The 15,225-nt window shown below is 35.4% G+C and overlaps 1 protein-coding gene across 1 annotated transcript in view; it reads right to left on the reverse strand.

Annotated features, from left to right (window-relative positions):
- LOC137923121 (ankyrin repeat domain-containing protein 50) overlaps positions 1 to 15,225 on the reverse strand; it is a 121,697-nt gene that overhangs the window by 20,354 nt on the left and 86,118 nt on the right. The window contains exons 19-27 of the mRNA XM_068766284.1: positions 12,792 to 12,858; positions 7,367 to 7,539; positions 6,702 to 6,845; positions 5,882 to 6,061; positions 5,054 to 5,124; positions 3,840 to 4,021; positions 2,608 to 2,749; positions 1,608 to 1,798; positions 919 to 1,017 (exon numbers count right to left, since the gene is read on the reverse strand). Coding sequence (XP_068622385.1) covers positions 919 to 1,017; positions 1,608 to 1,798; positions 2,608 to 2,749; positions 3,840 to 4,021; positions 5,054 to 5,124; positions 5,882 to 6,061; positions 6,702 to 6,845; positions 7,367 to 7,539; positions 12,792 to 12,858 — 1,249 coding nt within the window. The remainder of the gene's footprint in view (positions 1 to 918; positions 1,018 to 1,607; positions 1,799 to 2,607; positions 2,750 to 3,839; positions 4,022 to 5,053; positions 5,125 to 5,881; positions 6,062 to 6,701; positions 6,846 to 7,366; positions 7,540 to 12,791; positions 12,859 to 15,225) is intronic.

The raw sequence follows: 15,225 nt of genomic DNA on the forward strand, positions 1-15,225 counted from the left end.
ATAAAAAAATTCGACAAAAAACATATCCTTTAATAAACCATTATAAATAAACAAAAACCTATCAACAAATCAAATTTCAGAAATAATAAATAACATTATAATAATATATTTAGAAAAGGAATTTTCAACATATTTATTTTAATTATAGTTTACTATCTGTTCTTGAAGACTTTGTATTGCCAGAAATTAATGGCACATTGCATTCAAATAGACAAAATAAATTAATGTGATATATTTTAGTGATCACTTTATACAGAGTGATTAATAATTAAAGCATTAAATATATTTGCAGAGAAATGGGCTTTACGTCTCCTTAAAGCTATTACATCTTTAACAAATTACCCATATATACGAAGGTTTCCATTTTAACAACTTTTTGTAAATAACAAATGCGAACAAGAATCGGAAGGAAAACCAGACCTAGTTTCCCTTTTTTACGCAATAAATATGGGTTATCTTGCAAACAGTTTGAGCCTTAGCACAAGTATTACAGAGTTTTGTATTTTTTTATAAAGTTTTTTTTCTCATGTGTGTTAAGAATAAATTTATTTAGAAATTCAAATTCTTGCGCATCGCCTGTGCAGTTCTCTTCGTCTATTTAAAATACACTAGCCCAGTAGCAAAATCTTTTTTTTTTTTAATTTACCTCTATAATTTGGAAAACATATAAATACACATACAAGTTATAAATAGATTTTTAGAATAAATATTGTATATTCCACATTTTATTAGTGTAATTAAAATAAAATCTACATAAAAATAAATATTTACATTATGTTTTAGGCGCTTTATTAATAATAATTTTTATATGTATTATTTCCCAGATTTATGTTACAACAATAATAAAAAAGACCATAAATGTTGTAAATACGTAAAGTTTAACACTTAGACAATTGTCGTCGTGTTAGTTTAACATACCCTCAAAAGCAGCGTAGTGCAATGGCGTCCACCCGGAGTTGTCCCGGTGATGTTCGTCCAGACCTCTGTCCAGTAACTGTCGGACCACTTCCACGTTGCCTGATGGGTGGTACATTATTATCATTAGTAAATCGCTTTATGTCAGAACAGTGAAATGTCATAATTCCCAAAAATAGGATAGTTTGGGGTCTATTGGGCCAATATTATATTTATCTGTTTATTAGCAGTATGATCAGTATTAACCAGTTGACTGTTAGGCAATTCTTAAAAGAACGCATGAAAACTGCAAGACATATTTTGACTTGATGTTGTCAAATAAAACACTCTCATTTAGACAAATATCAAACTTTTTTTGAATCTTCTTTTAATCTTTACCAGCGGGCTGGTGGAGGGTGCACTTCATTGCACGACTACTGCTGCATAACGTAAGTAACTATATATTAGTTCCTTTCTTAGTAAATATCAATCTAAAATAGATTTTAATAATTCTTTTCGTACGATTTTTCCATACGATGGTTTCAAGCAGTGAGGTGGTAAAAAAAATGTTATGGGTGTAGCATTGGGGGGAGATGCATATCTAGGTCCAGGAGTCTCGAAAAATTATTTGTTGCTTTTTCAAATTTGTACTTTGTGTGCGGGCAGATGACCTTATTAATATCGTCGGCTTAAGTACAACGCCAGTTACGTACCTTGAGCGGCAGCTGTGCTAAGGACGGTACGGCCTTCGGCATCCATGTTGTCGACGCAGGCGCCCCAGAACAGCAATAGGCGTACAGTTCTTGCGTGGCCTGCAGACGCGGCCGCCCACAGAGCTGTACGACCCGCCATGTCGCTTGCTTCTATATCCGCCTCAGCTTCCAAAAGCAGTTCGCAGATCTCGCTAGCAACAAAAAATCATCGGTACTTATATATATTACATTATAAACTAGACATTGACTGTAATTCAAGCCAAATTCGATTGTTTACTTTATTAATTGCAAAATATTTATCTCCACGAATACTTACTACACTAAGAAATAAAAAAAAAAAACCAACATTGACGATTTTGACCTGAAAGTAGTAATGAAAGACGCGAATAAAAATCCAACTGAGTTTGTTGTGGGCTCTTCGCAGATCAGTGTGCGTTTGGAACCACCGTAACTTTAACTTGAAAGAAGGAAATAACGAGGCTCAATCTTATTCTAGTTTCAATTAGATTGGACTTACACAAGTTATCACTGTAAATGATCATAAGCGGATAATAAATAAATAAACATAAGTAGCATTTTCTACTCTAATGGAGACAGTGAAAATGATATATTTTAATATTGACTTATGGAGAAACGTTAATTTGTTTATAATACTGTTTTGTGTCATTAAGAATAAAAGGTTAGCCCGGAAATAAAAATAATATAATATAATAATTTAGCGATTAAGACAGATTCGTGCGTGGGTTTCCATAGAATTATCTGTTATCAAATATCTCATGTGCGTCTTCAGTACTATTTGGGAACAGATCAGGATTCTTCGTCTCCCCGATTATGTACCTAAGGCCGTAATATGCATTTCTTCTAACACTTTACTTCGTGATTAGGATAGTGGCTAACGTGGCAGTCCGTAGATTTATCTGTTCTCAAATATCTTATGTGCACCTGGTCAATTGCCTCCTTCTTCCGTGACCATAGTTTAATTTAAGGATAAGAAACTCACGTGTGTCCTTCAAAGGCAGCTACCAGCAAGGGCGTAGCTCTATCTCTGTCTGCCTTGTGCACGTCCGCGCCGCGTTCTATGAGTAAGGCGGCACAGGGAGCGCCGGCAGCACAAAGCGCCGCCACGGCCAGCGCCGTACGTCCTACCGGGGTAATTATTGGTAAATATTATATAAAAAAACGTAATTATCTCCAAACGTTATAGTTTGAATGCACGCCTATGTATATACATATATGTGTGTGTATATATATATATATATATATATATATATATGTGTGTGTGTGTGTGTATATATATATATATTGCCAAAAAACCTTAAGTTAATATCATATAAGTCAGCTATACGTACGGACGGTCAATTGACTTTCAGAGCAGTGACTTATTTATTATTGACAATGTAATTTGCGGCCATGCGCTGACATGTAATTAAATTATGTATCTCTACTTACCATTTCTAATTTCAATTTATGTCTTATATTTAATTGTGCATTATAAGCTTTGCATGTAGTTTATTAGCCTGATCGTGTCAGATTCAATTCCTTGGTAATAGTAGGAAAATAACTTTGTATTCCCTTCTGGGTTTCGCAACGTACATGAATGACCATCACTGTACTACACTATACATTTTACTCTAAAAACTTAGGCGACACCGCGATGTTATAAGCCGTTAGTACTAATCAGTCTGTTTCTGCTATAAAAATTTAGTTATATCAAACATTTCTACATTTTCCTCCTATTATTTCAAATATTTATTAGGCACAGCTCATAGTATTATTATTTTAATTACGTGATATTGATATGAACTTGATATGTCTCTATCTCGGCATAGTACTTTGTCTGAAACACTCAAATTTCATCATCTTCGTTTCAGCCGTAGATGTTCACTGCTGGACACAGGCTTTTCCCATCCATGTCCAATAGGATCGGATAGACGCAGATATTAATTACGCACATACTACGTGGCGCATGCGCGCTACTGTGAATTACACGAGTATTTGCATGCACGAAATACGGACTTGTGCATATAAGGGCGGATTTGATAACAAATTTATAGCCTATCAATTTATATGACAATAACATTAGACTCTAGCTGTTTAGCAACGTAAAGAGGCAATCGAAGGCAGCCTTTTTTCGCGCTTCAGCGACTAGCACATTAAAATTAAGTTTAGTCATCCAAAATGATACAATAATAACGGAGTATTGATATGAATTCTGTTTGTATGTGAGCATACCGTCCGCATCGGAGTGGTCTACGTCTGCGCCGGCGTCGAGCAGGGCTCGCACGATGTCGGCGTGGCCCATGTAAGCGGCCGCGATCAGCGGTGTTCGGCCCTCAGCATCGGCCAGGTCAGGCCGCGCGCCGCCCGCCACCAGCCTCGCCACCACAGCCTCGTGCCCGGACCATGCTGCCGCTCTGTTAAATACACAATATATTTACATGTTCCCATATAGACAGATAGAGAGATAGAGAAAGGAGATCGCAGAAAAGAGACAGAGAAAGGGCCAGGACACAGTAGTACTCCGTATTTTATTATATATCAGCTGTGTATCAATAGGGACCCAGGAACTCGTTTAGGTTAAACCTACAGTATCTACAAAGGTATGAATTGCAATTAGTGTGATAAATAGCACGCAATTGCTTACTGTTCCGTATTTTGAGGTATGAGAACAGGTTTGGAAATAGAATTTGGAGTCAAAATAGACAGTGGCAGCATTGCCTCCCTGATGAGGAACGAGGCAATAAAAATAAAATTCCGGCAAAGAAATAAACAGGTATATAAAAATATCTGTAATAAAAGAAGACATTCAAAAATGGGAATTTTTAATGAATGCTATTAAAGAAAAATCAAATGAGAATTGTAAAAGAAAATGTAAAGTAGGATGTAAAATTATATGTATAAAGAAGATATCATTGTAAAAATTGCGATGAAGGCGGTGCATAGAAGGTATTTAAAAAAAGCAATAATGAAGAAAATATGACAAAATGTATGCCAGATATTATGACGAAAAAAGAAAAATAAATATAACTTTACTGAAAAACTTAGTGAAATCAAAAATCCCATAAAATTAATAGGCGAATGAGGTCCCCAAAAGCGGGCGCCAAAAATTTATGAGCAAGCGGTGCGTTCAGATTCGACGCGGAGGTACGTTATTAGCCTCCGGTAAACGGCACAGCAGATTGAGGCAACACGAATACCTCCTCCACCGGACGCTGTAATCAATGACTAAAACTTCCTTTTCTGCGCGGCCATCAACGTTTCTTGAGCCGACATTCACACTAATACCTCCCGCAGTTGTAGGTTGCTGTAGAAATTATAACTGTTTATGTATGGCAGCTACATTATTCTTATTTTAGTCGTACGATGTGCATTACTAGATACAGGCCTCTCCCCATAGATTTACAATTGTACCCATTGGAAGCCGATGTGATGAACATTTGTCTCACCTCAAAGCCGTGCGGTTATCAGCATCAACGCAGTCCACATCGCAGCCATGCTCGAGTAGAACTTCTACGACCTATAGAGTTAAATTCAACATTTTAAAATATTTCATACATAGACTTAAATAATAGTTGACAAACTTGCTAAGAGAATATAGTTATGTAAAAGCAGTTATGTCCTGTAATGTTACCACTACTTAGACACAAGAATCTTTCAAGAAAGATGGTATCCGCGACGTCTGCAAAATATGATTTTTAAAGTAAAACATATTTTTTCTATTTATATTCCAGTATATGCCGATATCCTTTTGATATTTTTTCTAGCATTTGCAAGTGGATAGACCTCAATAGAAAACGAAAATGAGCGTGTTTGTGTGTGTTTGTGCGTGAAACAGATAATGAGGATACAGACCAAGTTTTTCTATCTCCAATATCGAAACAACCAGAAGAACAGAAAAACGTGACACATGTAAACATATCCAGGAGTAAATGTCAGTCACTAGAATGTGGTAATAAAATAGAATAAAACGGGATGTTCCGGCGAGTTCCTGTTCGGCTCTTCAAATCAGCAGCATCTTTCGAGCAAGTGGTAGCAGTTTATATTAAACTAAAAAATCTGCGCCTGAAATGGGTAGTTTTTTGTCGGCAACTACAAATGTCGACCAAAATGTTTGGCGTAGTTTCACGTCCATTTCCATCGTGTGGACGCCATAACTTGTTATGCACAAATAATTGATAATTAAAAAGTGCGTGTTAATGCTTACTTGGATACAGATATTTTGTTTTAGAATATCCTCACCTATGAGGGACCGACTGTAAAAAAGATATATGTACCTCGCTGTGACCGGCCCACGCAGCCGCCCGCAGAGGACTCCAGCCGTCGGCATCAGCAGCTGACGCATCAGCGCCGGCTCGAAGGAGGAGAGCAGCACAGCCCGCACGACCTCCCCTCGCCGCCGCGTGTAGAGCTGTACTTCCAGATGCATCTGTTGCTTGCGCTAGCTGCGGGTATCGCTGTATGGCAAATAAGGAAATGTAACTTTACTGCCTTTTAATAAAAAATCCTATTACAGTGTAAAGGATTATTTGTGTGATATTACGACTTGGGAATGAATTGCTCTAGCTGCTGGATTAAGGATATATGTGATAAGTGTTGAGATAAAACCCGTCTAAATTTGTGACGGAATCTTCTCAAATCAGAGCGCGTTTAGAAGAGTTTAGCCTTGTAGATTGAAGGGTGAAACACTAAGTTGAATGATGCCATTATTATAAGCGTGATTTGATAATAATTTCTATAAAGTTATGCTCTGGTATTCGTTCTATAAACTAGACAAACAGTCATTGTGAAAGGTCCTTATGTGGGTATATATGAATATGAAAATTGTATAAATATATCCTTATATAATTATTTTATCTCTCTAAATTAATTATCTGATCTTGATTTTGAACTAGATTTAAAGTTTCAATTTTTACTTATAACTACTTTACATACATTAATTATTTCTTTTATCATTTCATGAAGGTTTTTAACATTTGGTAAAACAAAACGTCACTTATTGATAGATATATTAATTATAAAGTAACATAATATGGTATATTTAAGAAAAACTTAAGAAAGTATAAAACACAAGAAGTTATTAAAGTTCATTCGAACCTTCAACAGGACGGCCAGGGTCTCCTCGTCGCCTCTGGTCGCCAGCTCGTGCACCGCGCCGGGGTCCACAAGCATCGCGTCCTCCTGTTCTTCCGCGCTGCCTTCCTGTATGTCCTCGCTTTCAGCTGTCGGTTCCGTTGATAGCTGCAATATTCGACAGTAAACATGACACAGACGTGCATATTGTTTAATGGTGAAAGTTTTTGTTATCGACAGTTCATCATTATCATCATTTGAGCAGAGCCCACAGCAAGGCACAGTCCTCCCACAGCAACGCTTCATATTTTTGAGTACTAACTGAGAAATCAGTTGTAAGTGAATGTTTGTCGGGTTAATGTTGTAAGTAAATGTATTTTCAAATTTTATACTTAATAAAACACATATATAAATAACAACACGGCTAATATATTTGTATAACTAAAATTTTTCTTCTTAGTAAATCAATAACTTTATATACGCAAGTATTATTTATTGGCAGGATATTTTGTGGTGACTTTTTAAAATCTATTAAACCGTATACTGTAATTTTTAACGCTTCCAAATCAAGCAGGCCTTTGCTCTAATATCAACAATTTGATGTTTTTACGCGACTCGTCTGTGTTCAGAGCGTCGTACCAAGAGTTAGACGTGAGCGTTCAACTAACAAACTTTTCAATTTCACTTACCAGGTCATGCAGGTCTTGTATGTCGTCTAGGTGCTCGCTGTCGGGCTCCGCAGGTGTTGGCTGGGCGCGGCTGAGTTCCAGCAAGGCGCGCATGACACGGCGGTCACGGGGCCACCGCACGCTGACGCCACCACTCACCAGCTCCGGCATTATTGTCTCCAGCGCCGAAGGTTCTGTTCACCACATAATCATATATAAGCTTGAAGATGCCTGTGAAGATCTCACATATCATAACTAATTAGTACTCGATATTATTTTTAATTTATATTTTTATCTAACTAGCATGATTTATAGCAGAGGATTCCAGACTTTTTTAATCAGATACCACTTTTAAAATGCAGCTGTTTCCGGCGGATTCCCACATTGTCATTCCCACCATATCTCCAAATATCGACAAAAATGTAAAGATTTGAAACAAGACAAGTTGTATGTTGAACTAAATGTGAAGTAAGCTCTTAGTTTCTTGAAATATTATCTGTCTGCATTAATAGATGAACGAGCCAACATTTTAGTTCATCACTATCTAAAGCTAATAAATTTTCGTGGATCCCCGTTTATTAATTGTATCGCGTTGCACCATTAAATATTTGATAACTTTGATAAACTAATCTTTTTGTTATTATATTTATTTTAATGTTTGCAATAGTTAAATAAATTTGTATCTTAGATAAGTCATTTGAATTCAATTTGTTTGTAAATATTAATTCACCTAATCGGAACCTTTCACGTTTGTGTAAATATTGAATTAACTAATTGAATATAATTATTTTATAATTATGTAAATCAAGTATTGACATAATTAATGTAAAACAAAATTATTTTTACCAAATTAACTTTTTCATAATATGTTTTATGAAAGCGTAATTTATGCAATTAGCCGTGTCAAATCAGTAAAACTGAAACACGTAGGTTTACAATAATCGACGATGTTTGCGTAATTAATGGTTACGTCGTTAAACTTAATTCAATGACAAATAACAATTAGTGAATATAATATTTGAACACATTTATCATATAAGTGAAGAAATTACGCACTTTCGCAAATGTCGAGTAGATTATAGTGACATTTGTTAATTAGACGTGAAATATAATGGATTTTGCCCACAAAAACGTATGATTTATTATAATTTTAAACAATAATATTTCGCATTTAACTCGTATGTCAGCAATTGCCTAAAATCTGTATGAGTGATCAATCTAAAAAAATAATGTAACATACATTAATTTATTATTTCTATTAATATACCAGCCCAATAAATTCTTACTATATAAAGACTGCAAGGATAAATTACTAGGACATTGACAGCAAATGAGCTATACAGTACCCGGCGATAAATATTGCACATCGACCTTCGAAAAGTGACAAGCGACTGTCGGCTTCGCAGAACACTATCTCTGTCCCACACTACCTATGTGACGTTTTGTCAGTCGTTGTATTTCGTGCGGCAGCGATAATGCTCTACGAAGACGAAATTAGCCGATTGTCTCTTTCCAAAGACGATGTGCAATATTTATCGCCGGGTAGTGTACATTCACCCCCATTAAAACGTTTATCTATAACCAATCTACGCGGATATTTAACTTAGTTTATACATATTAAATAACTAATACTAAGCCTGTTGGAAGAATTTCAAACTGTTGTGTTCATTTTTATGATTTTGTATATATTTCTCTGTGTATATGCGCAAAAATAATATTTTAAATACAAATATATACAAAGTCTGAGCTATGACGTTTGCGGTCACCACTTTGAGATATATACTATAGTAGTTAGGGCTATAAATAGAAGTCGCAGAGGTGTCTAGACGGTTTCTGTACAAAGTCCTGAACTATGTCAATATTTATTGTCACAAGACAAAATACTGACTTAGTGGTCAGTATGTCTTGTCTCGTGGAATTTCGTTGTATAGTATAACACATGAAAATAACTTGCACTTTTTAAATGAACTATACCGGACATATACCCTCACTCAATATCCAAGGATCACTAGGCAACCACCTTATACCACGATGAACCAACCCGTAATAATAAAATTCTGAATTTAACACTTACTTTTAATAACAAATTAGTGTGAAATGTACACGTGGTTGTTATTCACCAGCTCACATACGAGCACACACACACAAACACACAGTTAAATATATAATTCAGTTCTTTCATTGTTTTATATTTTGACTTTAGTCTTGTTAATAGCATATTTATTTTATTATATTTACAAATTTACCCTGACTTCTGTAACACCGGTCTACATCTAGCACACAATCGGGGAACTAAACAAATTTTTTAGTACCGGAACCATAATATTGTAGGAAAATGTGATGTCAAATAATCTCCTCTTATAATATCTTTAGTTAATAACACTTATTTTCTTAACATATGCCCAATATTAGTGAATAGGGATAGCAAGTGGTAACTTATTAAATTCATTTTTCAATTCACAGTTTTTATGTAAAAACGATAATAAGTCCAAAATGGCATTTGCGGATTCTGCGGATTTGAGGTAGCATAGGTGATGTTTAGCCTAAGACCGCTTTTTGTGGCACAGCTATTTTACTGGATCGTAAGGCCGCCAAGCTCTTAGATCGCTTCGGTGGACGTTACTAGGGTTAAGGACCCCCTACGAGGGGACCTAGACTTGGGCTGTCACTCGTTCATCCGCTGAGCATTCCGATACAAGGGCGCCCGTGAGGTCCGAACATCCGCTTGGTCGGTTACTATTGCTTGGCTTATATTACTACTACCGGTTCAAAAAGCGTAAGCGCTGGTAGAAGTGGCGGAAGAAACTAGCAACGCTTCTATCTAGTATGATGGGGGTTGTAGTCCCCTATGAAATACGATCCGACCTGGTTTTCGACGAAATTAGCTATATATCTATAAATTCGCTATATATCCCTATTAAACTACCATCTAAAGTTGTAGTAGAATCTATCATTAATGGCAAATTATAATTACACTAGCAATTACAATTAGAATAAGAATTAAATTATAATAAAAGTACAGAATTTGTTGACAGATTTGTTTAAAAACAATAAACGTAAAAAAAAAATCATTTTACTTACCTTGCACTTAAGGATTTATTTGAAATAACTTTCAAAACATATACGAAATATCTTACACTTTTTCTAAAAATTAATATGACGTATTCATTTATTTTTGTTGTAACAATATAATAATTAACCTTTAAACTCAATCACGTCCTATTCCGGAAAAGACTTGTTAAATACTAATTTTATTTAACAATAATTTCATATTTTCCTAACAAACGGCACTTGTTAAAATTTAAACCTCATTGCTTTTGTAATATGGTTGATATTTTTCTGACCCATTATTTCCGCACCACAGGATGTGATAACGTAATTAAGGCTGACACACAACCATTTAGAATTAAAGAGAAGCATTAGGTCAGTTACATTTCTACGATAAAATTATGAATGGTAATAGCACGTCAATGAAAGTATGTACACTAATTACACTAATTCTATGAAGTAACCCGTATTTAAAATAATTATATTTAGATAGTAATTATTGTTTTTCTACTTTTCAGCTCAAAGGTCGCCACGATGACCAGTTCTGTGCTACCCGCATCTAGTGACTTCCCGCGCCCTTCAATATATAGTCGGTCAAACCATCACGCCGTGTCTACCGATTCGTGATTACCGTTCGAGAACCTTTCGGCTCCAACGGCTATCGGTTGAGCCGAAAGAGCGATTGCCCCGCCCACTGTCACTTCGGACCAGCAATTGTAGTCTTTAATAGTATCTTGGTAAAAATTCGAATTCCAAATTTCTTTTTTCAACATTAGATGGATTACACATCTCTTCATCATCACGTCAGCCGTTAAACAGTCACTATAAGACTCAGGCATCCCCTAGAGATGTGTATCACGCGTTCGAAAATTAAATGTCTCGAACCTGAGAATAGGCGAAAGAAACTCAGCTCATTTATATCATATATTTAAGTAATTTTAGCACTATTTTTATAATCTAATGCCAGTGATTAATATTTAAACGGTAAGCCATTTCATTTATAAAGTAAATAATGCGGCGAGGTTGGCCATTATTATCAGATCTTATACAAAACCGCTGTCATCCTCTTCTAGATTTTTTTTAATAGGGTCATAAACCTTGACAAGAATTCCATAAACAAAAATTATTTTGTTAAAATAATTATAACCTCAATCGTATTCCAATTTTGAAATAACTGACAACTATATTATCTTTACATCATTATTTGCATAAGTTACTTAATTATAAAAATCTTTTCGTGACAAGAAAGACAAAGTTCGAATATGAATTTAAAATGATGCTTTTCATTTTTATAGAAGCTTCTTTTTTAAACATATTCTCCATACTATTCAGTTTATACAATTGATAAACCGCAATTAGTTTTGCCAATAAGGGAAAACACAGCGCACAGTCCTAACGGGAAGTAATTAACGTTTCAGTATAATTTTATAGTGGAATAGGGGCATCTTTGTTTATACATTGTCACATGGGAGTTTTTGTTATAAATAACATTACACTGAAATATGTATAAAATTTACATAACTTCACAAGAAAATATAAACACAAAAATAATTATGATCCTTTTATATGAAGGGTTCATACATCGAAACGCGACAATCTTAATTAAATTACTTTTAATGGTAAACTAGTTTAAAACATCTTTTGTTGCCTGAAAATACTGCCACAAACTTGTTTGAAGTAGCATAATTTCTGTATCTTATTTCGAGCATTAATATTTTATTACTCTTGTGTATTTACTGGTTCCCGGACTAAATCGTTAGCAAAAATGGCATAAAGTTTATCAACTATTTTAATAAATCTACGGAATTATTATTAACCTAAAAAAATATTTACCCTAATTGTAAAGTTCTTGCACCACACATAGCATGGGGAAACGAGAGAGATTTCCAAAAAGGAAGGAGGCCACAAAAAAATATTGTTAACCGAACAGTGGGCGGTGCACATCACTCGTGCAACCGATTCTAATTGAGGTTGAAAGGTTCTCGAGTGGTGACCACAAACCGGTAGCTTCTATGTGGGGAGTCTTTGCTCTAGGTAGACCAAAGACATAGTTAAGGGGTAGCTGGATACGCAGGACCAGTCATCATGGCGACATTTGGAGTAAGCATACATATTGACGTGGGCGTCTATCTGCTGATGATACGATGATGATAATGATGTTAAACGATTCCTGAACAGCTTACCCAATCAATGTTGGTTTATAAAAATCAAGATAGTATGATAACAGTACATAGTAACAGGAATATGGAGCAGCGAGGAAAAGAGCAGAGCATAAGCGTTGCTGCTGTGAGCGGCAAATACACCTCCCCTCCCCACCCCTGTCTCGCCGCACGCATACCTAAGGCACAGTACAGCGGTTTAGGTAGTATTGTAATTTATTACACAAGAAAATACTCACCCGAAATAGAATCCTTGCCTTCCGACTCGGGGTCTATTTCCTTTTCATCAGCTTTGATTTCGTTATTCTGAAAGCGTACACAGTTATTACTTTAGGATAAACAAAACCTCAGTGATCCATTTTAATATAAAATATCTACTGGACCAGAATATTAAATTGGTCACTTTATGCATTCTTCTCTAGATGATAGATGAAAAATAATATTCCACGTACTATTCCGAGAAAATAACCCAGTTACCAGTCCAGGCCGTCTCGGTCAATGCTGTCTGACGTTATTTCCATAAATATTAGCTCAAATTGACTTTTGTTATAACCAAGTAATATTTAAGTAAATGATAAAAGTATGTTATCAAATAAAAATTGAGCAAATTATGAACGGATTTTATGATTTTTAATAAGCCTTAAGGGAAAATTCGCTGTCGGTCAGCACTGACCGCGTTGGCAGAGAACGTGTTAATAAGAAAACATCATTGGGCTTATGAGATACGTCATCTACTTAGTCTTGCCATAAATATTGTTATAAAGAAAAGCACGATTTTTTTTTTATACGTAACATTTATTCCTTTCATAGTGAGTTAGTTTAATACATCAATATATAACTATTAAAAATATACAATGTTTATTCGAAGTGGTCTCCATTGGCTGCAATACAGTCTTTTAAACGTTGAGGCCAGTTATCAATAGCAGCACGAACTCTTTCTAGAGGAAAATTCTTCACTGCCAACCGAATGGATCGTTTTAGGGACTCCAAATTATCATGGCGTTTAGAGCAAGCCTTACTCTCTAAAACTGACCATAAATCATAATCCAATGGATTTAGGTCAGGACTTGACGACGGCCAGTTTTCAGTGCTGATAAAGTCCGGAACGTTAGTTTTCAACCAAGATTGGGTGGATCGAGCTCTATGACCCGGTGCCGAGTCTTGTTGAAAGCACCATTCTTTGTTATTGAACATGGTGTTAGTTAAAGGCTTAACTACCGTCTCAAGAATGGTATTTTGATAAACTTGTGCCGACGTTTTAATACCTTTTTCACAAAAATATGGCTCAGTCACCCCTTCATAGCTAACACCCCACCAAACCATCACTGAAGTGGGATAATGCCCACGTTGTACTCTGTTTACTAATTGCGAAGCTTCTTTAGAGCTTCCAGCATAAATACGGTCATTTTGTTTATTAAAATACTGCTCAATTGTAAAAATTTTCTCATCCGTAAACAAAATTTTTTTGTGACCTCCCTTTGCGTACCGCTTAAGTAGTTGTTTGGATTTTACCACCCTATTCTTCTTTAAATTATCAGTTAAGAAGTGACCAGTACGTCTCTTATAGGCTGCAAGTCCTAAGTCATCTTTTAATATACGCGACATGGTTCTAGGAGCTATCTTCATCTCCCGAGATAAAATCTTTTGCTTACGGACAGGATTTCTTCGAATTCTTTCCCTAACTGCTTTAATCACCTTTTTCACACGAACGGTACGTGGACGGCCAGATCTTTTTCTGTCACAAACAGAGGAGGTATCATTGTACCTATCAATAGCCCGGTAAACAAACATTTGACTAATACCAAGCGGGTGGAGGGTTTTAAAAATTGCACTTTTCTCCATACCTACTTTATGTAAGGCAATCACAGCGATTCGGTTCTCTTTATCACCCCACTCCATTTTAATATAACAAAATATTTAACAATATAATGGCGCGAAAATAAGAAAACACATCAAGCAATCATATAAAAATGACAGATTCCAAATTCAAACGTAATATTTTCTTTTTTTGAATAGTAACAGTATTTATGGCCAGACTAAGTATATACATCTCCTATATATCTTAGCATGAGTTGGCAAAATTAAACACAGTGTTGCATATGATTTTTTACTACAGAACTATGTGCGGGTTTATGATAATCTGTGCTTTAGGTTCTAAACAGCGCACACAGATAAAATAAATATCCAAATATGTTGCTAGTCGTAAAACTCTAAAACGGATGAACTAATTCCAGTAATATTTTCCCCCTATTTTTAGGGAACAAGACGGGTATTTAAGATTTGAACTGAAAATTTGTCATACAAACTACTGACAGATTCCAAAATCTGTTATTAATTTGACGTCAATCAAAACCAAAACAAAGTTGGTGTAATAACGTATCAGCATAACAAATATAATTACATTTTGACAAAAGTGATGCAATGAACAAAACAGAAAACTGTAGAGAACAGATTGACTTAAAAAAAAATCATGGGGTCATGTTGCAGACCAGTTGAAAAAATAAATAACATTGTTTTATTTTTGGACTACGACAGGCCCACTTTTGATACTGCAATGTCTGCCGGGGAAGTTCATTATATATATCATAATTTTATTAGAGAAGCAGGAATTTAATCAATCGATTGCTTGATGCGAGCAACGTGGAATCGATCATCATAGGAGAAGGCTACGCC

This window comes from Battus philenor, unplaced genomic scaffold, assembly GCF_028537555.1.
Source record: "Battus philenor isolate CCGP_79_NKW_IND1 unplaced genomic scaffold, ilBatPhil1.0.hap1 SCAF_20, whole genome shotgun sequence".
Classification (NCBI taxonomy): domain Eukaryota; kingdom Metazoa; phylum Arthropoda; class Insecta; order Lepidoptera; family Papilionidae; genus Battus; species Battus philenor.